A 27502-nucleotide genomic window follows, 5' to 3' on the forward strand; every position below is an offset into this window, starting at 1 on the left:
ACTTACCACACAGTGCATGCCGTAGTGTTGCACGAAGTCTTTGTGCACAGGAACGAGGCTCGCGAGCCATGAGGGTCCCCGGGGTCAGGGCGTCACAACTGGTGACGGCAGAATGCCTCGACTTGAGCATTGTGACTGGGAAACAAATGCATTGGGGAGCCGCCAGCCGCAGCCGCTTTGCAGGGACCAGCCCCAGTGCGGCATCAGTACGGGATTCACCACGGACTGTCACAGATATCGACCCCCTGTGTGACAAGATATGCTTCTCCGGTTGCAGATCCCAGCCCACCTGGGGCTGGGGGCGGGGGAGCACCGGCTCGCAGCCCACCATCCCTCACCCACACCAACTGACCTTTGGCCAGGGCTCGGCACCTCTTTGCAGAGTTGGTTGACCTATGCGAACCGAGCCCGCTCTCCCGCGGGCTTGATGCGAAGAGAAGCGTCGACTCGGGGTGCGGGCAGTGGTCTCGACGTTGAGCAGTTCCCTGCGTCAGCTGCAGTAGCTTTTCGGTTCCGAAGCAAGCAAATTGCCCTGGTAGGTACATACATACTAGGTAGTACACTGGCTGTGCACGAGTACCCAGGCTGAGGCCGAAAGGTACGGTTCGTACTGGTAGCCTGGAAAAAGATGCTATTCGTATCTGCCCAACGGGTCGGCAGTCCAACTCCTTTACAGCCACCTCAGTGTACCCTCCACTTCTGCTGGGCCTGCAAGTCGAGAGCGCCGCTGGTTTCTCCTACCTACAGTAACCTCCTGGGTACGTAACTCCAAGGTGGAAATTCTGGACACTTGGGCAGTTAAGATCACGTCGTCGTCGCCGTCTGCGTCGCCTCATCTCGCCCAGCAACCCTTACCCCGCCCTCGGGGTGCGCTATTGGGAAGGGGGGATGGGGGACTGGATGGCTGACTGGACCACAGGGCAGAGTGTTGCTCAAGGGTTAAGGCACCTGCCATTCCACCAGTGCTGGGGCACCGCCTCAGTTCCCAGAGGCTGCCAACTGCGTCCAAAGTATGCGCCGTGCTGCAGCGCACTGCAGCGCGATGCAGCGCTAACGAGTACAGAGGAGTGGAGTGCACTGGCTTGACTGGCACAGTGGATGAGTGGGTGGCCGCCGCACCGGCACCTCGACGAGTCCCTGGTGGGGGCCCAGCCGCCCCCGCCACTAGCGTCAAGCGCCAACCTAACTGACCCTGGTTCCATCCATGATGGCCCCAGCCAACAGCGAGATCCCTCCATCCCGCCCTTATCATCGTGATCCGCCGACCCAGCCGTCTGTTGTCCGACGCTGTTGGCAGGCACTACTCCTGTCAATGGCTTACCTGCGAGTACACACGCCTTTGGCGCGGCGGCAGCAGCGGACGAGGAGAGCAGCGACCCGCCAGGAACAACCCAAGGAGTCGAGCACGGTAGGGACCTACTAGGTAGGTACGGCACAGACGACATGTAGGTACCTGCTCTACCTAGGCGGGGTGCAGTATGTAGCTACCGGGCGTGTTTCCTGCTCGCTGTAAAATGAACCTTTCCAGGGCAAAAGGCAGGGAAATCAACAAACGGCTGTGGTGAGACAAGGCCAGCGTCCCGCCACCTCACCACACGCGCCCATCCAATCCAATCTGGACCTGGCTGGACGTCGGACGAGGTGTGCCGCCAAGTGTGTGAGGGATTGCCACGGCCGCGATGCTGTCCCCCCATCCCCTCTTCCCTGGCTGGCTTCGCCCAATCCAATGCCATCGACTGACGAGCGTCAGTCCGGGCAATAAGATACTTCCCTACGTTGGCTTCCATGGATAAGGCCAGTGGACACCTTAAGGCATTTGCCCGGTGCAGTGCCTGGTGGCGACCACTGCTGTGCGTGACCTGGCCGGACCTGATCCGACTTACCTAGGTACCTTACTCGTAGGTATTTGACACACCTGCCCTGCCGCAGCGAGCCAGGCGCGGCCCTAAGGTACCAAACGCTCTCCTTCACTCTCACGCACACCCTCTCACTCATCTGCCCAGGTACATGAGAGCGTTCTGCTACCTGCTGATACGCCATTCTCTGTAACCGTCTTGTCGTCCCCTCCCCTCCCCTCACCCACCTACCTACCTTTTCTTCCTTCCACCATCCTCGAGGTGTTGCAGCCGTTTTGAGCCAAAGCAGCAGACAATCGGCTCCTCCTCGTCCTCGTCCTTCTCCTTCTTTTGCGTTGACGCTGGCCACGAGGTGTACTTCCCCTCCCTGGCCCACCCCCGCCCTCCCCACTGTTGCCGCCGCGCCGCGCCGCTCTCGTCTCGACTCTCGACTGTCGTCCGACACCTTGTCTGGCCTGCCTCACCACGCTGAAAGGCAGGCGTCAATCATCAACAACACCCTTGGCTGCACGATTGCTGCAGTTTGACAGCGCCGTGCCATCATCGCATGCTCAACGTCGCCTTGCCGTCCGCTGCGCAGCCGCTACAGCACGCGGTGAGTCCTCGTCGCCTGCGCCAACTCCACCAGCAGCACTTTTGTTACGGTTCGCCTGCGTCGCGAATGGCTCTCCTGTCTTCCCATACCTAGTTGTACAATTAATCTCGGCGTGTACTCTTTGGATTTGCTTGCTCCATTCCCTTTTCTTGTTTTTATCTTCCTGTACCTTCGACAGTCTGCCCGTCCGCCTGCGATCCCTACCTGTCTTGTCATCTCCACCGCTTGGAGCACCGAGTCTCGAGGAAGGCTTCCAGACTCGCCGGGGGAGACACGTACGTTGGTTTTTGGCGCTCCAGTTCCTGTCAATGCACCCGAGGCAATTGTCTAACCCCTTTCTTGTCTGCATAGACCCGCCCGGCACTGACAATCGACGGGTTCTGATCCCGGCGGCAACTCCCACGCAGTCTTCTGTAGGAGACGGCAAGAGGCCATCACCCGATGCATTGGCGTGTCCTCCCAGAGCGATCACCAACTGCCTGAGTTCCACAGCTGCTCAACTCGGCACGCGCCATTGACCATGGCTACCATTGCATTGCCTCGGCCGATTCCACATCACAGTGCCGCACCGGATCTCACAAGTCCCATCACGCCGCCGCATACGCTTCAAGACGTGGGCCGATCGCACTCAGCACAGCAACAATGTGCCACCCCGGCTCCCTTACCCAACAAACACATTCCCATCTGCCCGACTGGTCCATCCAAAGCCGACGACATAAATACGACCCCCCCTGCTTCTCCCACGAGCGCCGACGATTACCAGCAGAGCTCGCTGCTATATCCTCCAGAGGGCTATAAGCGCCTCGAGAGCGGACAGCTTTCCATATATGAGCTTGATGCTGATCAGGTTGTCCTCGCACTCGACTATTCCGCCCGCCAGCCCATGCCTCCATCATCGCTGGTTTTCCCATGGCTGCACGGTCTCCATCCAAACAACCAGATGCAGCAAGCCTTCTTCATGGGCAGACGACGCTCCCCGAGAAAGACACCATCCTGCCTCAGAAGTGTTACACTGGTCAAAGCAGATGGCGACTTGTCGGTAGGGCGTCTCAGGGGTGCAATTGCGGCAGACGAGTTCATGCGCCAACGGCCTTGCCCCGACTTCATCGACCCCGACCCTGTTGACGGCTTCTCCGTCCGTAATTTCCAGATCCAACCAGCCAAGGTCGCCCTTACCTCAGACATTGTGGTTTACGATGACGACATCGCAAAGGCGCGCGCACTGGCCTGGGACATCGCAGCCGCGAGGTCTCGGTGGCGCCAAATCCATGCATCTGAAAGTAAGGGCCTGGCCGAATACAATACCTTTGTGTGCACAAGTACACTAGAGGACTTTGAAAGGGACCATAGCAACCTCGTCGCTATTGATTCGACTGGACGTATCACGGGGAAAGTGCTTGACTTCGTTCAACAGGAACGGAGGGAGATGTGGGACATGACCGAAGCCTCCGAGATATCCCACAACGTATTCATGGGGCCGACACCGGAACCTGGCAGTGCTGAAGAGCAGAATTTCGACATTTTGATTGAATGTAGCGACCTTGGTCGCCTTAATCCGATGGCGTTGCAACTGATCGCTGAGAGCTTGGATGAAACAGTTGCGCAAGCTTTCCTCGACTTTCCCTCATCGGGCAGCATTCTACCGCCGACTTGGTCTCACGAAGAAGCCGACGGTGTACTGGAAACCTGTCGCTGGATATACCGTCTTTCCCATGGCACCTGCCCCAGCCTGGCTACTGCCTCGCGTGTGGATCACGAAGGCGATAGCTCCATGGCTGTTGATCAGGTGTCGCCAAGGCCGCGCAAGATACTGATACATTGCGCTGACGGCTACACAGAGTCGTCCATGCTAGGCATCGCGTACTTCAGCTACAGCACCGGTCGCCCCGTACCTGACGCATGGCTTCATCTTCATACATCAAAGCATCGTAATTTCTTTGCATACCCTACCGATGTGGCCCTGTTGACGGCAATCGCGCCGCGATTGCTAAGCAACTCTCCAGCATGCGCAGGGAAGAGCCTCCAGGAAATTACGAAAGCTGTCAAAGATGAGCCCGCGTGGTTCGCCGGGCTCGATGGCTCGTTTCCCAGCAGAGTCTTGGACTACCTCTACCTCGGAAACATCGGCCACGCCAACAACCCGGACCTGCTAAGAGCAATGGGCATTGGACAAATCTTGAGTGTTGGAGAGACAGCCGCCTGGAAAGACGGAGATATGGACGCCTGGGGCTCCGATAACGTCTGCCTGGTTCAAGGTGTCCAGGACAACGGGATTGATCCACTGACAGATGAGTTTGCTCGGTGTCTGGAGTTTATCGGTGAGTCATGATCACGACCTCGTTGTGATCCTTCTAACAATGCCCGCTTTCAGAGCGAGGGAAACGGAACGGCACTGCCACGTTGGTCCATTGTCGAGTGGGAGTTTCTCGAAGCGCCACAATCTGCATTGCCGAGGTCATGAAAACAATGAACATGACGTTCCCCCGAGCGTACTGCTTTGTTAGAGCCCGGAGGCTCAACGTCATCATCCAACCGCACTTGCGCTTTGCTTACGAGCTCTTGCAATGGGAAGAATGGCTGCAGCAGAACGGCGATGCTGGGGCTTCGATGGAGAGAGAACTCGAATGGGGAGAAATCACACGACAGATCGCCCTCATGAATCGCCCCTACTCCAGATGATTGGCAGGGGCCGCGTCGAACCCTGTCTTGTTAGAATTCTCCATGCGCTTGAGTAATGCTGGATGCCTTGGTTTTGCAAAACGACGACGCGACTACGCCTTACCTACGGGTCGGAAACAGAGGTATGACTTATGAAATTGCGCCGGCCTGCTTCATTGTACCACTCGACCATGGAGCGGTGTATTTATTGATGGACTTTGCGGACGGGCCGCGAAGAGCGTACGGGATACGGAAGATATCTTATGATTGCGTTTACGGTTTTACGAGCAAGGATGGCAGGTCGTTGATGGTTTCATCCGGCTGGCGGACGATAACCCGCTTGGATAGGGTTGTCGGGGTCTGGCCCGACCTGGCAAATGAGGGCTTCGAGGTCTAGTGAGCATGACGATGCATGCGTTATAACGCAGACTAGGTGACAACTTGGATACCCCGGCACGGTTTCGTATTTGATTACAATTTGCAGTGTCATCCTGTGCAAGCACGCCCGCGGCACTTCGCTGCCCAGCGGTCGGTTGCCGCTTCCACGCCGCGACGGGGAGGCGACGCGGAATTGGCAAGCGCTAGGAACACGAAGAGAATATTATGGCATGGAAAGGGAGCGCTCGGCCTCCACGCAAAGTGTTGCGCGGGCTCGAGAATCAGCACGCTGCAAACCGATTTACAAGCACCCGTGCTCAACCGACCCATCCACGCGCGTCTTGAGCCCCGCCAGACGGAGCTGGGGGACCGGCTCGGCCGTCTGGTCCAGCCAACAATAACGGCCTCCTCATCTACGCCCCGTAGGCTGAGATGTCGTTCTTATCGTCCCCTTCCAACACCCTGTTCGTGTTGGTGGAGATTAGTAACTGGACCGGAGCCCGCCGAGTACGTGAGAGGCATCGACTTACGAGAATTGTTTCACCAAATAGCCTTCTCCACCGTTCTCCATGTCAATGTTGTAGACGTAGAACCCGCCGTCGCTCGTGACTACCATCACCTGGGGGCTGTTGCTGCTCATCGCCACGACGCTGCGAAGGGGGCCTGCCGGGGTGGTTCCAGCCGTTCGAGCTTGGGCACCGGATGCTGCCGATTTGGGTATCTTGATGTAGGCAAAGTCCCTCAGTGGTTCCCACATCTCGGTCACTGACGATGGGAGATAGGAACCAACTACCCCGGCGACGCCGCGGCCCATGATCTGCGACGACCGCCGAAGCATGTTGCTAAACGATCCGCTCTGTCTCCGGTGGCCCTGCTTGTTGGCGCCTGTGGGTGTGTTCGCCGCCGAGAGCTCCGCAGCGTCACTTCGTGGAGACTCGGCAGCGCTGTTGCCTGGAGAGTCGGCATCTTCATAGCTCCGGGCGCGTGACCAGCGATCTTGCCTCGGAGAACCTGGGGGTTCAATTGGTGCTCCAGCGGGCGTTGTGTTGCCAGGGGGTGGGCCTAGCCTGAATATGTGTACTGTGTCTGATGTGGAGGAGACACAGAGGAGAGTGGAACTGAGGTTAAAGGACATGCTGTAGATAGTCGATGGATATGTCCCACGCCTGAACTGGTACAACTTCTGGCCGCGCGGGACCGAGAAGACTCGTATGATTGTACCCGTCTCGCTAGCCGTCGCAAGCAGGGTGCCGTCGCTGTTGAGACAGATGCAGCATAGGGGAGATCGATGAGCCTCTATGACGTTGACGGCCTTGAGTGTTAGGGTGTCGAATACCAGGACTTCTCCCGAGGTGGGGGCCACGTAAGTCGACTGTGGAGGAGCATGTGATGGACGCCTGTTGTCCGAGTCCTCGCGGGGCTTTGGGAGTGGGTATGCAATAAAGCAATTCTCCGACGACGGCGAGAGGGCGCAGATCGCTGAGGGGTTCGGAGAGGTGGGAATGGTGTATAGCAGGCTCATGTTGCTGATGTCGTACAGGTATATCTCTTCCTCGAGAACGACAGCGAGGCGCTTCCGGTTCAAGCGGACGGCGAGGACCGCAGACGGAAAAGTAAGTTCGCAGATAACAGAGGCTCTCTACATGAGCCAAGGGTTAGTCACGATGCGAGCTGGCGGGCAGAGGCGCGGACTAGGCATACCTTTGTGTTTTGTATGATCAAGTGACGTGGAGACAGGATCAGGGCGACCAGGGAAGTTGAGAAGAGCATTTCTATGATGGCAATATTTCCGTCATCGCTGGTGAATATCCTAGAGAAGGGGTCTGTATGGTAGATGCGAAAGCCTTTCGAGGTGCCTGCGGGCGATGGAGAGTCAGTGAGATGCTTGCGCTGACAGCATAGGTCACAGGGCGCTTACCGACAGCAAGACAGCTGTGGTCCTGGTTGAAGGTAATGAAATTCAATGTAGGGCTCGCCATCTTTGACCAGGCGCCCTCCAGCGCGCGGAGGCTGGAGGACACAAGCTCGTTGGGCTCGAACCCGGCCGTTGACCGCGTGATTGCGGAGCACGACTTCTGCGGACAAGACGACGCCAAGAGTCGCCTTCGGTGCTCGCGATGCAGAGCAGGAAGCCAGCGCACTCGCACGAGGCTCTGCGCGCAGTTGAGGAGCCCGGGGTCAGGGGTGGACGCAAGTTCGGCGGAGAGGTTGTCGGTGAGGTCGGGGCGCACGCGGGGGCGGCGCACAAACAATACGGCCTTGCCGACACGACGACAAGCGAAGGGGCGAACTGCTGGACGCTTGCTGGGCGAGTGACGTCTGAAGGCGTGAGACGATGCGCGAATGGGCGCACGCTGAGGGCGAGGTCGATATGGCAGGAGGGAGAAGCAGGCGCTGTCCTGGCTGGGAATTGCTGGACGATGGATGAGGTTGGTGGTAAGGTGGGAACTAACCCGGTCGGTCTCGTTACCTTCCGAAGCTCATGTGGAGGCAGGTTCGTCACTGCCTGCAGGCGGGGTTTTCGAAGAGGGAGGGGGGGGGGGGGTCGCAGGAGCGCAGGCGGGCAGGCGGGTGCCCGGGCAGGGTGGGCAGGTGAGGTGGACATTATTATGGGTGCCCCAGGGCTTCATGTGCGAAGTACAGGTACTTTGCGTTAGTACCTAGGTAGGTAAGGTAGGAGGCATGGACCTTAGGTAGGTTCCCAGGCAGGGAGCGGAACCTGAAGGCAGGCGGCTGGCTCCCCCTCCACCTGGGTAGCTCGGGCCGCCCGACACCACCTGAGCCGGCCATCCGCAGGCCTCGTCACTGACCGCGGGGTACGTACCAGGACTCTGCACTTGCGCAGTTGGGGACAGGGCCTTCTTCCTACCTACCCTGTACAGTTACCCTTGGCCAACACCATTCGTCAGGGACGGGACACAGCCAAGCCTGCGATCGGCTTGAAGCCCTCTGTAGTTTTCGCTTGGAACCTGCGTCTATGGCGCGGCGTCTCGAGCTGAGGAGGAACCTTGCCTGTAGTACTAAGTGCCTGTCCGATAAATGGGACGAGTGCCGTGAAAGGAGGGTTCGTTATTATCTATGGTACCTAATCTCGTCGAGGCACACCACCACGACCCAGAAAAAAAAAAACCATACCTACCTACTAGGTAGCGGCCACGACCACGCGACTTTACCAGCGTGTACGTTCCCAGTCGTGGTCTCCGACAACGCTGCATTTGCCGCCCAGACCAACCACCTACTCATCGTTCGACCTCAAGGGAGGCTGTCATGGCGACACCAGCAACGCCGGCCCATGGCCGGTCACAGGCACTGGATGACTTGATCATGGGGGTGAGTCCCTACCGTCCCTCATCGATCGACAAGCCGCCGCAACAATGGCCTGCCTAGCCCATGCGCTGACGGGACCGGACTGCGCTGTTCAAGACAAACAGCAGCAGCATCGTCTCCAAAAGGAGCGTCGAACGTTTGTACTACCCCGACGAGACGCACTTCTTTCGCTACTTCGTCAAGAAGTTCCAGAGGAGGGCGCCGCTCATCAACCGCGGCTACTGGCTGAGACTGCGAGCCATCGATGTTGTGGTCCGCCAGTTCCTCACACGCCCGTCGGGCCGCAAGAAGCTTGTGATCAATCTCGGCTGTGGAAGGTATGTGTGATTCAGGAGCCGTGACAGCTCGTACATGCCGCTTGCTGTCTTGTCGGGAGACTGCGGCGGCTCTCTAACGTGGCATCCCCGTCTAGCGATGTGCTGCCTTGGCAGTGTCATGCCCGTCATAGCTCAGCATGCGACCAGGTCCTATTCATAGACATTGACTATCCGGATCTCATGCACAAGAAGCGTGCCATTGTATTGGAGACGCCCGAGCTGAAGGAGCTACTCGGACAAGACTTTATTGTCGGCGAGAGCGACATTCTCTTGCGCAGCGAACGGTACTGTCAAATAGGCTGCGACCTTCGACAGCTCCAGAGACTGCGTGCAACACTGGAGACCTTCCTGTCGCTCGACGACTGTGACGTCCTCTTTGTAGCCGAAGTGTCCGTCACCTACATGGACACCGCGTCGGCCGACTCGCTCCTCCAGTGGGCAAGCACAGTTGGAAAAGGTGAGACCATTTTGAAAGCCACTCATAAAAGACCGAAGATGTCGTGGTGGGCAAGCTGACAAGTGAAGCCGAATTCTGTCTCCTGGAACAAATTCTGCCACATGGACCGGATCATCCCTTTGCCAAAACAATGTTAAGCCATTTCGACAAGCTCAAAACTCCACCGAGGTCAGTCCGACAATATCCGACCCTGGACAGCCAGCAAAGTCGCTTTCTCGAGCGAGGTTGGGCCGATGTTGCCATATGGGACCTTTGGCAAGTGTGGTCTAATGACTACTTCGTGACTGGCGACGAACGGTCTGCACTTGACCAGGTGGAGCCGTTTGATGAATGGGAGGAGTTCATCTTATTCGCGCGGCACTATTCCATTGTTCACGCCGTCGGCCCCGGAGTTGTCGTGGAACGCCCCGGAACTGTTGCTGCTGGAGGCCGTTCACCCCAGACGCCATATTCCGAGCGCCCCGAGCGCCTCGACGTCAAAGTTGCAACACATAACAGCACAGCCCCCAAGCGGCGCTATGGGGAGGCCTTTGTTGTCTCAGACAGCCGCGGCCGGCAATCCTTGCTTCACATGGGTGGCCTCGGAAGTAACGGCCGGTCCGATAGCTGGGACATTTATTCGCTCTCTGGGCACGATGAACCGCCGCGATTGCCGCTCATGGGGCCTCCTTCCAGGATGTGCTTCACAATAACGGACCTCGGCAACTTTGGCATCCTTCTGGCTGGGGGGAGAACGTCTCCAGGAAGCGCCCTCTCGGACTGCTGGTTATTCCAGAAAGGGGCAAAACCCTCCTGGCAGATGACCTGGCGACTTCCAGCCCCCTTGTATAGGCACTCGGCCATTAGGTTGAAGGGATCGTCTCTCGCGCTAGTGATGGGTGGCAAAACGGGCGCTTGGACAGTCTCAAGCGAGTGCTACGTTTTCTGTCCCGAAAGAGGCTGGATGCGGTGCCATGTCCGTGGAGCCAACCGCCCAGCGGCTTTTGGGGCCGTGTTGTACGACACTTCTCCGGATGAGGCTCAGGATGGAGAATTTCATGGTGTGCTTGCTGGAGGCATTGGTGAGGACGGCTGCATCTGCACTGAAGAGTACTCATGGCGTCTCAGCGTCCTTGAAGAGCGAGTACGTCCTGACTCACGGTTTCTCAACATAACCCCTCGCTTGATCCGCTGACAGAGACACAGCCGACTATTGAATTCAATGTTCTCCCTGAGTCTCGACAAGTCGGAGGAGCATGGGCTCTGTTTGGCGCGAAATGCGTGGATATTGGCCCAGACTGGCTGCTCTGCGGCGGTTTGGGTCACGAGACGTCATTTCTGGGCCGAGAGCTCGTCCTCATCAGGAGGCAGGCTGACGGGAAGCGTATCGCAAAGGTCCTCCGACCAAAGGACAAGCCCATGGCAGTGCCTTTCATGGTTGGATGTGGCGCTGTGACGTCTTCCACCGGCGTCCTCCTTGTCGGTGGCGGAGCGACGTGCTTCTCTATGGGGACCTTTTGGGAAGCTGGCGTTTACAGTATCAAAATACCGGGCGCCGAAAGCGACGAGCATTCGATAAACCACGGGAAACCCGCCATCGAGTATTCTGAGACCCGCAGAGTCGTGAGCACAGGCGGCCCCAGCGACCCTGCCAAGACGCACGGCGAGGATGTGACCATTACTCAAGTACCGCGAATAAGGCTGGGACCTGAAGACGCCACGTTTGACGAAGTTCTCCTCGATGCAAAACCTGTCATCCTCGAGGGCCTCAACTTGGGAGCATGTGTGGAGAAATGGACGCCGCAGTACATGGTGGAGAAGGTAGGCGACGATACCGAGGTGAGTGGTTGTTTTGGCAGGGGCAGAAGCCTGGGCGAGGCTGACTGATGGAGCAGGTTGTCGTACATCAGTGCCACAGAGACTCGGAGAGGATGGACTTCAACTCGAAGAACTTTGAGTACGTCAGTGACTCCTTTGGGAAGATTATAAATAAGATGCAATCAGGGGCTCGAATGTATCTGCGATCGCTGTCCCGCGACAAGCCGTCAGGGGTGCCGGCGATTCTTGAAAACGACTTCCCGCGCCTGGCAAAAGACTTTTGTTTGCCGCCAGAGCTGGGTCACATCCGCAAGAACCTCTTCAGCTCAGTCCTTAGAGTCTCGGGCAGGGTTAACATGTGGCTCCACTACGATGTAAGCTCATCCACGTTGGCGGTTGAGAGTGGAAGAATCCTTGGTGGGCCGGACAGCTGATGGGGATGCAGGTCATGGCGAACGTATACACGCAAATTTCGGGAGAAAAGCGCATGATTCTCTTCCCGCCAAGCGATGTGACGCGCCTCTCGTTTGCGCCGGGGGCATCCAGCTCAAGCGTCGACGTCTTCGCCGCCCTCGACGCAACGACGCGGAAGGCGGACCCATGCAACCTGGCAGGAACCCATCCATACGAAGCACATCTTGGACCTGGAGACGTCCTGTTTATTCCGGCGCTGTGGCTCCATACTGCGACACCGTTATCCAAGATGAGCGTGGCAGTCAACACTTTCTTCCGCGACCTCGAGAGCGGATACGCCGCTGGCAGGGACGTGTACGGCAACCGGGATCTGGCGGCGTACGAGAAAGCAAGATTGGACGTGGCGCGGATGGCCAAGAGCTTCCAGCAGTTGCCTGTGGAGACGAGGCGCTTCTACATGGCCCGTCTCGCCGAGGAGCTGCGCCAGGCCGCCGATGGGGTTTGAGGCGACGGGATTGCCGTACGTTGCCGATCAGGTCGGTGTTGTCAACTCGTCGTCCTTGAAAGAACGCAGCGAGCGAATGCCGAAGCCTTGAATTAAGCCAATATAGAATTCGAGAGAGCAACAGCAAAGAATCTTTTGATATGCTTTTTCATTTGATTCATTCAGGTTTGGCTATTCAATCGCGATTCAAAAGTCACATATATAGCGCCGGCGAGGTAGCTAACCCGCTCTCGTCGACATTAGACAATGCAACTTATTGTAGTACCGTCGTGCCATCTACGCACATTGTGACCGTCCTACCCAGCCACACCAGATAACCCCTCGCCCCCTGTGGGTGAGGAAGTGCCTGCCCGGCCGGCTCTCGCCGCGTGGCCCTGCCCTTCTCCGTCTATTTTGCGCGCACTAATAACCAGCTAATGCTCATACCCAAGACTCCAGCTGCCGGATTACGCAGCCCTCCTCACCCCCGGCGCGACGGACAAGCCGTCCAATCTTGAACACCTTTTCCGACTCGCTCAGGGCCCGGGCCACGGCATCGGCTTTGGACGCCTCGACGGCAATCACCATGCCCACGCCCGCGTTGAAGGTCCGGCACATCTCTGCCGGCGCGACGTTGCCGTTGGCCTTGAGCCAACCGAAGACAGGAGGGATCTCCCAGGTGCCAAACTCAATCTCCGCTGCAAGCGATTCCGGAAGCATGCGCGGGACGTTCTCTGTGAGGCCGCCGCCCGTGATGTGCGCGAGGCCCTTGATCTGGTCCAGGACGGGCAAGAGACTCTTGACGTAGATGCGAGTGGGAGTCAGCAGGGACTCGCCGACCGTCCTCGATGCGTCCCACGGAGCCACGGAGCCGTACTCGAGGCCGGCGTGCTGCACAATCCTGCGGACGAGCGAGAAGCCGTTGGAGTGGACGCCATGCGATCCCAGCCCCAACAAGACATCGCCCTCCCCCATGGCAGCATGCTTAGGCAGCCTGCTCGACGGCGAGACTGCACCAACGGCACAACCCGCAGCATCGTAGTCCTCACCCTGGTACATGCCCGGCATTTCGGCCGTCTCACCCCCGACCAGGGCGCATCCGGCTTGGCGACAGCCATCAGCGACGCCCTCGACAAACGAGGCGGCGGAGGCCAAGTCAAGCTTGCTGCAGCCGTAGTAGTCGAGGAACATGAGGGGTGTGGCGCCCTGAACGATTAGATCGTTGACATTCATGGCCACCAGATCAATGCCAACCGTGTCGTGCTTCTTCATGGTCTGGGCAATCATGAGCTTCGTTCCAACACCATCGATGGCGCCCACGAGAACGGGTGCGCCCGGGAAGCCGCAATGAGACAGGTCGATCTCGCCGCCGAAGCCACCAATTTCGGCGTCCGCGCCGGGGCGCTTGGTGCTGGCCACTGCCTTTTTGATCTTCTCGACGAAATCATTCCCGGCCTGAATGTCGACGCCGGCCTGCGCATACGTCATGGCCTCTTTGCTGGGCGACCTGAACGCTCGGTGGGCTATGTCCTTTCTGAAGAACATGCCATCGAACTGGATGACACCCGACGACAGAGCGGCATAGGCGGCATCCACGGCGGCTTTGAGGGAGTCTCCCACCGAGTTGATGGCAATGACGCGCCCACCCGAAGTCTTCAGCTGGCTGTCCTCTACCTTGGTCCCGGCATGGAATATTGTGCTGCCTGCCTGCGGATCCCGGACCTTCATCGGCGTGCCCTTTGCGTACGACCCCGGATAGCCAGCGGCGGCCAGGACGACGGTGGCGCTGAACTTGTTCTCGACCTTCAGATAGCAGTCGTCGAGGTACCCTTCGGCGCAAGCAAGCATGATGTCTGCGAGGTCCGTGTCTGCCGAAAGCAGCGGTAGGACAGTCTGGGTCTCGGGGTCGCCGAATCGCACGTTGTACTCGAGCACCTTGGGGCCGGAGCTCGTGATCATCAGGCCGGTGAACAAGACGCCGCGGAATGGCTGCCGTTCGCGACGCATGCCGGATATCGTGGGCTCGAGAATCTCCTTGTCGATCTTGTCCGTGAGCTCCTTGGTGGCAATGTTGGTAGGCGCGTAACATCCCATGCCGCCCGTGTTGGGGCCTTGGTCTCCGTCGAAGATGCGCTTGTGGTCCTGCGCCAATGGCAGCGACTTGAACGTGTATCCGTCGCAGAAGGTGAGAACGCTAAGCTCGTCGCCGAGCAGAAGCTCCTCAATGACCACCTCGCCGCCAGCATCACCAAAGGCCCGGTCCACCATGATCTGCTTCAGCGCGTCCTTGGCTTCCTCCTTGGTCTGCGGGAGGATGACGCCCTTGCCCGCGGCGAGACCGGTGGCTTTGATGACGATGTCATGCTTGACGCTCTCGACATACGCGACAGCCTGTGTGTAATCGGAGAAGTTTTGGTAGGCGGCCGTCGGGATGCTGTACTTATTCATGAAATCCTTGGAATAGGTCTTGCTGCCTTCCAAGCGCGCGGCCTCTTTCGACGGCCCAAAACACGGAATGCCGGCTTTTCTGAAGAATCCTTCCACTCCATCTACGAGGGGTGCTTCGGGCCCCGGCACAACGAGATTGACTCCGTTACCCTCGGCGAACGCAACCAAGCCGGGGTAGTCGTCGGCGGCAACCGAAGCAACGTTGGTCACCTTTGGGCACGTCGCGGTGCCCCCATTGCCCGGCACGGCGTATATCAACTCGACCCGAGGAGACTGGCTGAGTTTCCAGGCGAGAGCGTGCTCGCGGCCGCCATTGCCTATCAGAAGAACCCGGAGGTCGCCCATGGTCGGTCGGTCGGTCGGTCGGTCGGTGGGGGAGGGGTCCAGGGGGTGCAGGTCGTCCCAGGCCTGCCGAGTGAATTGGGCTTATGCCTGGTGGGAGTGGGAGTGGGAGTGGGAGTGGGAGTCGAGGAATCTCCGGCGTCAAATCGACTGCTCTGTTCCTCGAACGATGTTGGTGCCCAGCGTTGGCGAAGAACACGCCCGAGATGGCTTTTGGAGGGATTTAACCTCGCTGCCCATTTCACGCCCGGCGGATTTTTTTTTTCTCTTGTCGCCCAAAACCCTACGGCCGGCCGGCCCCACCTATTTTGCTGCGCAGACGGGGGCTGGCACGGTAGCCGCAGTGGCCTCTACCTACGCAGTACTTGTATGTTGGTTGAAGCAAATAGGTACCCAAGGGACTTGCGCCGCCTGAAGAAAAAGCAAGCCCGGCCACGGGCGCTGGTAAGGATCGCTGCGTACGAAAAGCGCACTTGTGCCATTGCGTAACGAGTCTTCCTATTTGCAAAGGGGCGAATGATCAATTGCACTGGAAGTCGCCCGCGATTTATGGCGGCCATGACCCCGCGGCCAGGCCCCGCGCCATGTATCGAGGGCTACGGCACATACCTACGAGCCCAAGTATTTTCCAATGTCCCAAGGACCGGACCTGGCGCGGCAGAAGAAGCCCGGCGTAACGCCCGTAGACGTCTTGATTCAAACGCCTTACTAAAAGCTAAAGCTGTGTTGCTTCATACTTATATGCTTATGCCAGTGTTTCCACGTTAAACCCCTTACTGTGCGAAGCTCGGCTGCGGCCCTAACTTACCTTGCAGTTATATCGCAACTTCTGCTGCGTACCGTCCGTCGCACCTACTAGAGGTACGGACGGATTCTTGCGCGCGACTCCCACCTAGGTATCTGCCAGAGAACCGGCGGGGAGTTGTTAGTGGAGGTGTTAGCGCCCCCCACCCCCACAGGGCCACCTACAGCAGCAGCACCGTATCTACGAGTACGTACCACCTACCCTACCTTACCTACGGTAGTACCTCCCAGTGCCTCCCATTCCTCCTCCTACCCATGACGTTATAGCCCGTCTTCATTCGAACCTTCCACTTTGCTCTGAAAATGCAACAATCCCATCACTCTTAGCCGTTCACAACAGATCTCGTCGACGTATCGTGGCGCGGATTCAACTCGGCACTCGAGCGCGGCTTCGAGAAACTGCGATGACGCCGCGGCTTCGACACGGATAGCTTCTCCCGTCTCCGCTGCTCGTCCGAACTCGCCGTGGCTGCCAGAGGACGCCCCGGCTTCGCCCTTTCCACCCACCCGAGCTTGCCGCTGCCTCAATTCGTCTCTTGCTGCTCGCCTATGTTAAGGCCGGGCCATCAGCAGAAGTCTCCGTCGTCGCTGCCGTTCCGACCGAGCTCCACGTCTAAGTGAGCGGTGCTGCAGCGCTACCGGCAATGGCATCGCCTTCTCGATCTCGCCCGCTGCTCCGGCGGCTGCTGTTTCCAGGGGCGGCCGTCATCGTCGCTGGAGGCACCCTGTTCTACTCGTATCGACCCCGGAACATCCCAGGCTCCTCCTCCGCTGCCGTGCCCCCGCCGACATACGGCCCGGATGGGTCCTTCACCATGCCCAAGTTCCCCCGTGTCAAGTCGCGCCTCGAGCAGCTCGCCGACCTCGCCAGGAGTGCTGACCCGGACCTCGGTGCCGAGTACGACATGCTTGTCATCGGCGGCGGGGCTACCGGGGCCGGCGTCGCCCTGGATGCTGCAACGCGAGGCCTCCGCGTGGCGGTTGTCGAGCGCGACGACTTCAGCAGTGGCACGAGCAGCAAGAGCACCAAGCTCGTCCACGGCGGTGTCCGCTACCTCGAAAAGGCCGTCTGGAACCTGGACTACAACCAGTACCAGCTGGTGCGCGAGGCTCTCAAGGAGCGCAAGTACTTTCTGCAGACGGCGCCGCATCTGAGCATGTGGCTGCCCATCATGCTCCCCCTGGATCGCTGGTGGAAGGCACCCTATTACTGGGCGGGCACCAAGTTCTATGATGTACTTGCCGGCAGCGAGGGCATTGAGAGCTCATATTTTCTGACTCGGAGCAAGGCTCTCGAGGCTTTCCCCATGTTGAAGCAGACCAACCTCGTTGGCGCTCTGGTATACTACGATGGTGCGCACAACGATTCTCGCATGAACGTTTCGATAGCCATGACCGCAGCTCTCTACGGTGCCACCGTTGCCAACCATGCCGAGGTAACGGGACTCCTCAAGGACGAATCTGGCCGTCTCTGTGGCGCCAGGGTCAAGGACCTCGTCGCCGTGAAAAATGGAAAACCTGCAGCCGACATCACGGTCCGGGCAAAATGCATTGTCAACTGCACCGGCCCTTTCACCGACTCGATTCGGAAGATGGATGACCAGACGTGCAAGGAGATCGTTGCCCCTTCCAGCGGTGTCCATGTCATCTTGCCCGGATACTACAGCCCTGCCAAGATGGGGCTCATCGACCCTTCGACGTCGGACGGCCGGGTGATATTCTTCCTCCCCTGGCAGGGCAACACCATAGCCGGCACGACGGACTCGCCGTCGCCAATTTCGCCGAATCCGCTGCCGGACGAGGAGTCCATCAAGTGGATTCTCGGCGAGGTGAGCCAATATCTATCACCAGAGATCAACGTGCGTCGCGGGGACGTCCTGGCGGCTTGGTCGGGCATTCGGCCTCTGGTCAAAGACCCCAAGGCCAGGAACACCGAGTCGCTTGTGCGAAATCACCTTGTGCACATTTCTTCATCGGGGCTGTTGACGTGCGCTGGTGGAAAGTGGACCACGTATCGCCAGATGGCCGAGGACTGCGTGGACGCAGCCGTCTCCGAGTTCCGTCTCACCACGGGTCCCGTGGCCAACGCACCGCGAGTTAGCGGCACAGAAGTGGTCGATGACGGGGCCATACTGGACGGCTCATGCCAAACACACAAAGTTCGTCTGGTCGGTGCCCACGGCTTCAGCAAGACGCTCTTCATCCCCGTGATACAGCATTTCGGCGTGGAGACAGAAGTTGCCAAGCACCTCACGGAGAGCTACGGTGACCGAGCCTGGTCCGTGGCTGCTCTATGTAGCCTAACAAACCAGCGATTCCCGGCCCGCGGCGAGCGCATCTCGCAGCTGTACCCGTTTGTGGATGGAGAAATTCGCTATGCCGTCCGTCACGAGTACGCCCAGACCGCCGTTGACGTCCTTGCGCGACGGACCAGGCTGGCGTTTCTCAACGCCCAGGCAGCCTTGGAAGCCCTGCCCAGGGTCATTGACATCATGGCCGAGGAGCTCCACTGGGACAGCCGCCGGCAAAATTTGGAATGGAACGAGAGTGAGTCCACATTGCAGCAGGCATAAATGGGCCGAGACTGACGCTTGAGTGACTGTAGCCGTCAAGTTTCTCCAGTCCATGGGCTTGCCGCAACCGATGCTGTCGGCCACACGCAAGCAGGTGGAGCAGGGCAAGCTCGATTTCGCCAGCTCGCTCGAGTGGGACATGTATTCACGACACGATAAGCCTACAGAATAACGGGCCTCGCTGCCATAAACTTTCGCGTCGGGAATCAATGGATGGTTTGAGCGCTTTGGCGGCGTATGATATGTCAAGGTGGTTGAGGTCGATGGATTTCGGAGGGTCGGCGTGTGCCTCCCTTGTTCGAACCTGATCCCGCCCCGGACTTTTGTATACTTTATGCCCGGCTGGCAGGCGTTCTGTAGTGCTGATTTCGTCTTCGTTGTAGGGTTAATGGCTGCAAAGGGATGCGCCCGGCAAATGGTGTTTTGACAAAACTTTACGGCTGGATCACCACAGGCTCTGCCTGTCTGAAGTCATCGCTGGCTGTGTCCAGAACCACGTGTCAGACGTACTGCCGCCGCAGCTACCATGTACCATATTGGGCTCATACTTTTGCACTGCCTCCAACATTGGAAAGTCAATAGCATGCGTCGATCGCTAGCCGAGCCGGGAAAGTTAACGATTCTTGATACTCCATCCTCTGGCTGTTTGGAGCCCTCACCGCTTCAGAGTCGTCATCCGCGCCCTCAGAAGCTGAGCACGTAACCAGCGGGTAAATCGCGACCACGTTCTCGAACAGCCCGCCAGAGCCATCGCCGTGAAGATCCCCGCCCCACACCGGATGATCCAAGACCGCAGTTCCCCTACTGCGGAAGACCATTGCGCCCGAGGCCGTGGGCTCGTTAAGCTGGGCTTCTTGTTTCGGGTCGGTGCCGGATCCTCACCCCCGCCGCCACAAAGACGGAGGGGGGAATCCCTATCAGGGACAACAGTCTGGACAAGGGGACTGGCCACGGCCAAGGCCCGATCGCGCAGGAACTGATTGAGTTTCATCTATTATCCCTAAACCCCGTCTACTCGTCATCTCGTCGCACAGACACCTTTTCGCTGCTTGCGTGTGGCACCTTCTCGTAACGGAAGCTGAGCCATCGTCGGTCTACCCACTTCTGCTCTAGAGCCGACGCCAAACCCCACACTTCTGTTGAAAGAGCTACAGTATCTGCCGGGGGCAGTCCTCCGGCAGCTCGGGGCTCTGCCGGAAAGACTTCTTTTGGTTGGTTAGACCGCGGGGAACCTCGCGTTTCCTATCTGGCACTGAGTCGTTAGCTTCTGCCTCTCCTGTAATACGCGTCTTACCGGGAGCGGATGCCCTCCGATGAACTCGCGTACCACATTATGTGTTGAGCCGGGCGGTGTCGCCAATGCGGCAATTGAAGCGAGAAGAAGCGTGAGTTCGAAGCCAGCATCGGCTCCACCACCTGCCAAGTCCCGTGCCAAGTATGGGGAAAGGCTTTAGAGTCGACGGCCCATGTGCCCTTGAACAGACAGGGAAGGCAGGCGGAGACGGTCCGAGGTCGGCGTTCGGCGACCCTCTAGATAACAGCATGGCGGAGGGCATCCTGGCCGCCAGCAGGAGCGCCATGGCCGAGCAGAGAAGGTGGACGAGTTGCCTCCTGTTGAATCTGCCCCATTGGGACCAAACTGTCTACATTACCATGGCTGAACGGCTGAGGAGGAAGGGAGTGAACAAGAGGCAGGAGGACGAGGCATCTCGGGTCTATCGTATCTTGCGTCCAGTCGACGACTTATAAGTAGCGATAGAGTCGCAGAGTGTAGAGACGCTGATATTTTCACCTCAAGCCTTCTCTCAAAGGAGAGAGTTCTGTTTCTCTGCCGCCAACGCAGCCCCCCATCATGCTCATCGGAACGCTGTCACTCATTGCAGGCCTTGCGGCGTCAGCCGCGGCCGGTGCCGTCCCCAAGGCCAAGGCAGACTTTAGCTGCGGTGTCCGCACGCCAACCAGGGGCCAGATTGCGACTCATCGCAAGCTGGCCTCGCTCGAGAGCGCTGCCCGTCTCAACGGCGTCACTGAGCGCGCCAACATCAACGTTGACCTGTACTTTCACGTGGTTTCTGCCTCTCAAGGCGGTGTCAACTCCCTTGATGTGAGTCCCGAGCCTGTAACTCAGCAGCACGCGGAGAGACACCGGACGTCTTCAGCTGACTCGATGTGTAGGACAGCATAGTACAGAAGCAGGTCAAGGTCCTGAATGACAACTATGGCTCGGCGGGCATCTCCTTCACCCTCCGCGACACCACCCGGACTGTGAACCAGGACTGGGCCACCAACGGCAACGAGCTGGCTATGAAGAAGAAGCTCCACCGAGGCGACTCTAGTACCCTCAACCTGTACTTCCTCGACCGCCTCGAGGACGATGGCTTCGGAATCTGCACGTTCCCAGACTTTTTGTCTGATCCCGACGGGCCGACCCTTGACGGCTGCCTCGTCAAGGCCTCGACCGTGCCTGGTGGCCCCGAAGCCCCGTATAACTTGGGCAAGACGGCCACGCACGAAGTCGGCCACTGGTTTGGGCTGTTGCACACCTTTGAACCGCACAGCAACGACCCCAAGGCCTCAGGTTGTGACGGACCCGGCGACTACGTGGATGACACCCCGGCGTCGAAGAGTGCCACAAGGGGATGCCCTACCGGTCGGGACTCCTGCCCTGCGCCGGGCCTCGATCCCATCCACAACTACATGGACTACTCGGACGAGTAAGTGGGCGAAAACGATGACATGGGAGGTGAGGTTCATTGCTGACCAGGACATACAGCGCGTGCTACTCAGAGTTCTCCAAGGGGCAGATTACTCGCATGCACAGTTACTGGACCAATTACCGCAGCTGAGTCATGCCATGAGCAACCCGACACCATGTACTTTGGCACGCCTGTGTACGGTCGTGAATGCATGCGCGTTCGACTGTAATCTATGAGCGTTTATTATTTCCCGAGGTGCGAGCCTCGATCGCACTCTTCGGTGCAATATCCTGTGCCTGGCAAGAAAGTTCTATGAGGTAACTCATTCTATATGAGGGGTATCTTGACGAATGGTGGAAGTCGGGGGATGCTGTGAAGCCGGAGTTTGGGGGAGAAAGCGGTAGTCATGCGTTTGAAAGAGCATTCAATGCGGTCTCAGCCGGCGGCCTCATACGTCCCACGCATCTGTCTGAGTAGAGTGACTTGAGGCGCCGTCTAGTATTACCGACAAGGGCGATTGCTCTTTGCTTTTCATTGCCTCCCCGTCGGGAGCATGCGAGATGACGACTTCGGTCGTCTGAACAATACAGCCAGGTGGTTCGCGCCTCTTGGCCATCTTGTATGTTTCGGTGCCGCCAATAGTCGTGATCACACTGCCTAACTGGAGATTCCGGGGAATGTTGTGCCCTTGGTTCATCCCACACGACTGCAGCCTTTGCCGCCGGCTGAGATTCCAAAGCCCATACAAGGCAGGCGCGTTAACGGCAACAGTAACGGTAAACAACTCGGCACTGAGCCAGGCGCAGCGGTTGGCGTTGCTGTGCTTGTGAGCGGCGTTAATTGGAAGCCGAACAACCGTGATAACCACGATGAGGGTGCCTATGGCAAAGAGGCCGTACAGCTGGGCCTTGCGGCGCCACGAGACCCTCAACATGGCGAGGATGGGAATTGGAAGGATGAGAAGCATCACGTCAGTCACGATGTTGAGAATGCCGAGCGTGAGCAGTGACAGTTGCGCTTCGATGCAGTCACCTGGTGGCAAGTCAGGTCGAAATGTCAGACTATAGCACCCTGTGCGGAAGGAACTTGCGCGCGCGCTATGTGGCGCCGTGGAGGGCAACTCACCCGGGTCAGGGAAGACCTGCCAGTTCAGCTTGATAGGGCTACACTCGGCGAGCGTGGTGACTAAGACGGCGATGTAGGACGAGGTAAAGGCGAGCACATAGGTTCGGGAGACGAGATCGTGAAATGGCAGGTCTTGGATGAGTCGACGGAGAAGGTCAAAGAGAACCAGTTTCTGCGTCCAGAGACTGTGAAGGGGATTTCAGACGGTTAGCGACACGTCCGTACGGTGGCCGGCCGACCTGCCATGCTGTGCAGGCCCGGGCTAGGATGGCAGAGGAGCAAGCCATGTGAGAGGCCGTTGGAAAAGCACTGACTATGTACTATAGTTGATTCTATTGGCGAGGTCGAGCTGGCTCCCGATGATGCGCTGGTCAATCTCCTCCGACGTGAACGTGTGCTCCTCGCGAAACTCCGGGGGCATGTTGGCGGTCCCCCATACCAGGACGACGTGGTCCAAGGCAAGGCGGACGAGGACGAGGGAAATTGCCAGCACGGTGAGGTAGTCGCCCGAGTTGTAGCTCTGCCTCACCCTCCTCCGCCACAGGAGCCGCGCAGCCATGATGAAGATGGAGATGCAGCTAAAGGTCCAGTGGAGGGCGAGGGCCGCTTCGTGCCTCTTTGCCAACATGTCGGGCAGGCGGGTGTCGTAGAAGATGGAATAGAAGGGGCGGTTGAGGTGCCAAGTTTGTTGCTCAAGGGGGATGATCAGAGGGAGGCGGCTTTTGGCCGTCGAGGCGGCGTGCGCAGCCGGCAGGCAGGGAACAGCATGGCCCTGCAAGTGTTTTGACTTGATACAAGGCGGCCAAGGCTCCGCCATGTTGAAGGCCCCAGGAACTCTGTGCCGTTCAGTACCAAGTGCACGGCAGCAGCGCATCGTCCATGCATATTTCCCGTGGCCTGGGTGTTTCTGGCGAGGGCGGAGCCCGCAGGGGACGGCCTATGGGGCGGCGGTTATTACTTCAGTGGACTGGCCGGTGCAGAGGCGTTTGGATCGCGGCCTGATCCGAGTGACGCAGCGACGTTGAAGATGTGAACGTCATCTTGGAGCGTGGAGGTGAATCTCGGCAGACGAGTCGCGCGACGCCCACCGCTCACCGAGCCCGCAAGGACGCCGGCGCCGGCATGGCTTTTCCCATCATTACCTCCACACCAGGCGTTGTCGCCGCCATCGATGGACAGCACCCGGCGCTGGCCATGATCCCGTGTCGCAATGCCTGCAGGGGCCGGAGACGGGGCTCGGCGAGTTTGCCGATGCCGTTGGTGGTCGTCGTGGCTGTGGCATGGTTTGGGCGAGGCGACTGAAGGGCAAGCGTTGCCTTGCATGGCTACGTACGAGAAAGACAACGTTGTGCGCCCTATTCTACCGACGACGGGGATCCGAAGCCAGCGTCAGAACTTCAGAAGTCGCGGCCCTGCCTCCTTCCACATCGCAGTTGGGGCGCTTGCCAAGGACGATGGATCTACATAACGTACATTATACCTACGGAAGGAGCCTTCCATTGATGCCTGCCCACTGGGCCGGCCGCCATTCATTCGTTCAGGCACTGTACCTGTGCTACGGCTCCGGACCCGCGACAGTTGCCTTCTCGAACAACATCCCGTCCTTCCCTCGTCTCACACCCCCTGCCCCTCCCCTTCTTCTCCAGCTTCCCGAGCTTCCTCCTCCCTTCTCCACTGCGCCCCCTCGCCGCCCCTGTCAACACGGCCAAACGCCAGCCAAATCGCGTCTTTCATTCCTTTTCATCATCTCCTGCGCCGGACCCCGCGCAACGTTGTCATATTGCATGCAGAACCATGTCCTTTGAAATGCCCTCCCTCACTCCCCTTGAGCATGAGATAATGACCTGACTGAACTTGGGTCGAGTCATTGAAGCCTTCTGCGCCGCTGCGGGCTCACGCCATCATGCGCTTCTCAATACGAGCCGCCGCCGCCGCCGCCGCCGTCTCGTTGGCGCACGGCACAGTCTCAACCCAAGTATCCACGCCGGCCCTGTCAACAGTGTCGATAGCCCCGGTCGTTGCCCGCCACTTCGACGCCAGCCTCAACGGGAATAAGGACAGCAAAGATGCTTCGCCGTTGTGCGCCTCGGGCTCGCACCGACGCAGCTACTTCTATGTCGGCGGCGGCTACGCCGACGATGGCGCCGGTGGACACGTCTTGCGCGACCAGATGTATGTCGAGAGGCTGCAGCCCGTCGGCGGCGTCACTCAGGACACGCCACTAGTCCTGATCCACGGACAGGCTCAGACGGGCACGGTATGCGAGCCTCAACTCTGACGGATCCTGCCGTTCCCTGCCGGCCCCGTTTCCCGGCGGCTGTTCCCCTGTGTCCCTCGTGCTGACGCTGTACCACTAAGAACTACTTGGACAAGCCTGACGGCGGATGCGGCTGGGCCACGCGGTTCCTCGAACAAGGTTTTGACGTATACATCGTGGACCAAACGTTCCGTGGCCGCTCCGCGTGGCAGCCCGGCCACGGCGCCGCGAGCCCGTCCACGTACTCGGCCGAAACCATCCAGCAGCGCTTCACGGCCGTCCGCCGCTACATGCTCTGGCCCCAGGCAGGCCATCACACGCAATGGCCAGGAAATGGCTCCATGGGGGACCCTGTCTTTGACGCCTTCTACTCCTCCAACGTCCAGTTTATTTCGGACGCCGTTTACCAGCAGACCGCCGTCCAAGCCGCCGGCGCCGCCCTGCTCGACCGCATCGGCAGGCCCACCGTCCTCATCGGACACAGCCAAGGCGGCCTCATGCCTCTTGTCATCGCCGACGCGCGCCCCGCCCTCACGAAAGGCCTCGTCCTACTTGAGCCTACTGGTCCACCTTTCCGTGAGGCCGTCTTCAGCACCAAGCCCGCCCGAAAATGGGGTCTGACCGACATCCCGCTGGTCTACTCACCTGCCGTCAACGACCCCGCCTCGGACCTGAAGCAGGAGGTATTCCCCAGCTCTGGGAATAACCGCACCGATTGCATCTTGCAGGCCGAGAGCCCACCGCCCCGCCAGCTCGTCAACCTTGCCCAGAAGCCTATCCTCGTGCTCACCTCTGAGGCCTCCTATCACGCACCGTACGACTACTGCACCGCTAGATACCTTGAGCAGGCCGGTTGCTCCAACACGAGACACATTGAGCTCGGGAACATTGGCATTCACGGCAACAGCCACATGTTCTTCATGGAACGAAACAGTGATGAGATCCAACATGTCGTTAAGAGTTGGGTCAGAAAATTGTAATCGCTAGCACATACACCTCGTGGATACATGTACAGATAGATGCGCATCCCAATCGCGCCCCTTTCGCCTTCCTAGGCGATGTCCGCTCTAATGAATTTTGGTATCGCATATGCAGCTGTGTTCGTGAAAAGAATATGTGCCGACGGGGAATGTCCGTCACCCCGCCATCGCAAAAGGAAGACGACTCCCAAACTCCCTGCTTCAGTCAAATGCGCCAGTCGTGTCTATTTCCATGTGCGTCTCGTCGTGACACCACGAATCCCACGACAGGTGATCCTATCGTCTCCGAATTCCTATTAAATCCCGAGCCACGCACCCAGCTCAGTGGTCCTCCATCAGTCGGAGGAGCTTGTGCGACCGCTCAATAGGCGCAGGAGCAGGCTGCTCATTCGCGTGCCTGGCTGGCTGGCGTGCAGAGGCGAGCACCCGCAGCTGCCGTCATCAGGACACTGTCGTCCTTCTATCACCAGTTTGGACTCCCACGCTGCGTCCCAGCCGTACTGGTCGACGTCCGCGACGTGTCGCAAGAACTGAGTATCAAGGCTGCCCGTGGAGGCGACCGCATCCTCTGATTGGGGCCACGAATCGAGATAGCTCGACTTGTCAGACAAAGTCGGAATTTGTCGAGGGCCCGTAGCCAGCATCAGGCCATCCTTGAATCGCGGTCGAAGGGCCCCGCCCTGCGCATAAACTGAACCAGCTCTCCTGGTCCAACGCGACCTCTGACCGCACGGCTTCGTACGAGTGATCTTGTGGACGGCGAGCGCGCGATTCACTGGGCGTGATATATCACACCTCGTGGCCGTGCCTTTGGCCAGGCTGTTTTCCCGCATGCCTGGTCCAACACTCGACTCGCCACAGACAACCATGGGCGGCAAGGACATTCGTCGGCCTGGGTGTGGCACTGACCACTCGCAGGCGTGCCCGCGAGAAGCCCCGAATGTATCGGAACCCAGACCGTAGGACACAGCGGGGCTCGGCACGGGCATTGACCTTCATAAGCCGTGGGCGTGGTGGCTCGTCTCGGCAGCAGGCAAGTCGCAATCCGCGTTGGAAGAGCTCGAAGAGGTGGGCGTTGACCTCCGGCTGGATCCCTTTCGACTAAACCCCAACTTGGCTCCCACCTTCTTCCAGCCTTTGTTGTGTGCGGCCACGGCGCGCTGGAAGCCTCCAGGAGACGTATTGAAAGTATACTCGGATGTTGGTGGGGTCGTGGGCGGCGTCATGGGTTCCATCGTCCCCGGCGAGTTGCTGTCGCTATCATCGGTCAGCGCCTCGAGGTCGACAGCGCGGGGCGAGGCCGATGACGAGGAAGATGCATGATGCCCGATTCCGCGACCCCCGCTGTGGTGTGAGCGTCGGCGAGGAGATATGTTGTGCTCTTCCGTGGGGCTCATGAGCTGCATGGGCGCGACGGACTGCAGGAAGGGAACGAGAAGAGAGTCGTTCATGAGTTCGTAGATGATCCGCCCGGCCTCGTCGAGCTCGGACGGATGAGGAGGAGACTGTCCATATGGGAGGCTAAGAAGTCGGTCTCGGACGCGGGACGGAATGTTGACCTCGCGAGGAGCGCAAGGGACAATGTAGACTTGCATTAGCTTTTCCCAGAAACCGCAAACCCTCTCGCTGCTTTCGCGCGTTGGAGGAACCTCAGCGCCGAGTTGCTCGTAGAAAGCGGCGTATCGCTGCGAATCGAGCGTGAACTCGAGCGTTTCCATGCAGTGGTTTTGAGAGAGGTATGCCATGAAGGCACTGAGGGTCCACGGCGGAGGTGCCGTGTCGAGAAGGATCTCGGTCAACGTGGGTGGCCGGGAGGCCATGGCGTACGGTGGCAGCGAACAGTCCGAGAAAGCGAAGAGGCCGCTCGAGGGTCGAGAATATGGCGCATCAGACGCGTAAAAGTCGTCAAAGGCAGATGAGAGTCGCGGCGACTCCTGCTGCGGGCTCGGCGTGAAATAGACTGGTGATTGGCGCCGTATCCTCGGTTTGACCAT

General features: G+C 58.9%; 9 protein-coding genes across 9 annotated transcripts; 5 read left to right on the plus strand and 4 right to left on the minus strand.

Annotated features, from left to right (window-relative positions):
• Nucleotides 1–4297: 4297 nt before the first annotated feature.
• On the plus strand, nucleotides 4298–5130 carry PLICBS_002319 (tyrosine/serine/threonine protein phosphatase pps1; the record flags this gene model as incomplete). Its single annotated transcript, XM_018321967.2, has 2 exons — nucleotides 4298–4769; nucleotides 4823–5130. 2 exons carry the CDS (start codon nucleotides 4298–4300, stop codon nucleotides 5128–5130), a joined length of 780 nt encoding a protein of 259 aa, XP_018179447.2.
• Nucleotides 5131–5900: 770 nt separating this feature from the next.
• PLICBS_002320 (autophagy protein) lies at nucleotides 5901–7466 on the minus strand (the record flags this gene model as incomplete). The annotated part of the gene is made up of 4 exons (XM_018321968.2): nucleotides 5901–5949; nucleotides 6018–7126; nucleotides 7189–7343; nucleotides 7406–7466. 4 exons carry the CDS (start codon nucleotides 7464–7466, stop codon nucleotides 5901–5903), a joined length of 1374 nt encoding a protein of 457 aa, XP_018179448.1.
• Nucleotides 7467–8754: 1288 nt separating this feature from the next.
• Nucleotides 8755–12304, plus strand: PLICBS_002321 (leucine carboxyl methyltransferase; the record flags this gene model as incomplete). The annotated part of the gene is made up of 8 exons (XM_065599999.1): nucleotides 8755–8817; nucleotides 8911–9131; nucleotides 9263–9588; nucleotides 9657–10353; nucleotides 10696–10711; nucleotides 10774–11406; nucleotides 11463–11759; nucleotides 11831–12304. 8 exons carry the CDS (start codon nucleotides 8755–8757, stop codon nucleotides 12302–12304), a joined length of 2727 nt encoding a protein of 908 aa, XP_065456071.1.
• A 420-nt stretch (nucleotides 12305–12724) lies between these two features.
• Nucleotides 12725–15076, minus strand: PLICBS_002322 (uncharacterized protein; the record flags this gene model as incomplete). The annotated part of the gene is made up of 1 exon (XM_018321970.2): nucleotides 12725–15076. One exon carries the CDS (start codon nucleotides 15074–15076, stop codon nucleotides 12725–12727), a length of 2352 nt encoding a protein of 783 aa, XP_018179450.2.
• Nucleotides 15077–16521: 1445 nt separating this feature from the next.
• Nucleotides 16522–18622, plus strand: PLICBS_002323 (mitochondrial glycerol-3-phosphate dehydrogenase; the record flags this gene model as incomplete). Its single annotated transcript, XM_018321971.2, has 2 exons — nucleotides 16522–18424; nucleotides 18483–18622. The coding sequence occupies 2 exons, from the start codon at nucleotides 16522–16524 to the stop codon at nucleotides 18620–18622; spliced, it is 2043 nt and encodes a 680-aa protein (XP_018179451.1).
• A 1680-nt stretch (nucleotides 18623–20302) lies between these two features.
• PLICBS_002324 (uncharacterized protein) lies at nucleotides 20303–21296 on the plus strand (the record flags this gene model as incomplete). The annotated part of the gene is made up of 3 exons (XM_018321972.2): nucleotides 20303–20554; nucleotides 20626–21164; nucleotides 21224–21296. The coding sequence occupies 3 exons, from the start codon at nucleotides 20303–20305 to the stop codon at nucleotides 21294–21296; spliced, it is 864 nt and encodes a 287-aa protein (XP_018179452.1).
• A 298-nt stretch (nucleotides 21297–21594) lies between these two features.
• Nucleotides 21595–22899, minus strand: PLICBS_002325 (uncharacterized protein; the record flags this gene model as incomplete). The annotated part of the gene is made up of 3 exons (XM_018321973.2): nucleotides 21595–22178; nucleotides 22272–22456; nucleotides 22586–22899. 3 exons carry the CDS (start codon nucleotides 22897–22899, stop codon nucleotides 21595–21597), a joined length of 1083 nt encoding a protein of 360 aa, XP_018179453.2.
• A 1275-nt stretch (nucleotides 22900–24174) lies between these two features.
• On the plus strand, nucleotides 24175–25508 carry PLICBS_002326 (uncharacterized protein; the record flags this gene model as incomplete). Its single annotated transcript, XM_018321974.2, has 2 exons — nucleotides 24175–24528; nucleotides 24630–25508. The coding sequence occupies 2 exons, from the start codon at nucleotides 24175–24177 to the stop codon at nucleotides 25506–25508; spliced, it is 1233 nt and encodes a 410-aa protein (XP_018179454.2).
• A 995-nt stretch (nucleotides 25509–26503) lies between these two features.
• PLICBS_002327 (uncharacterized protein) lies at nucleotides 26504–27502 on the minus strand (the record flags this gene model as incomplete). The annotated part of the gene is made up of 1 exon (XM_018321975.2): nucleotides 26504–27502. One exon carries the CDS (start codon nucleotides 27500–27502, stop codon nucleotides 26504–26506), a length of 999 nt encoding a protein of 332 aa, XP_018179455.1.

This window comes from Purpureocillium lilacinum (assembly GCF_023168085.1).
Source record: "Purpureocillium lilacinum CBS 284.36 DNA, scaffold_2, whole genome shotgun sequence".
NCBI classification, from domain to species: Eukaryota; Fungi; Ascomycota; class Sordariomycetes; order Hypocreales; family Ophiocordycipitaceae; genus Purpureocillium; species Purpureocillium lilacinum.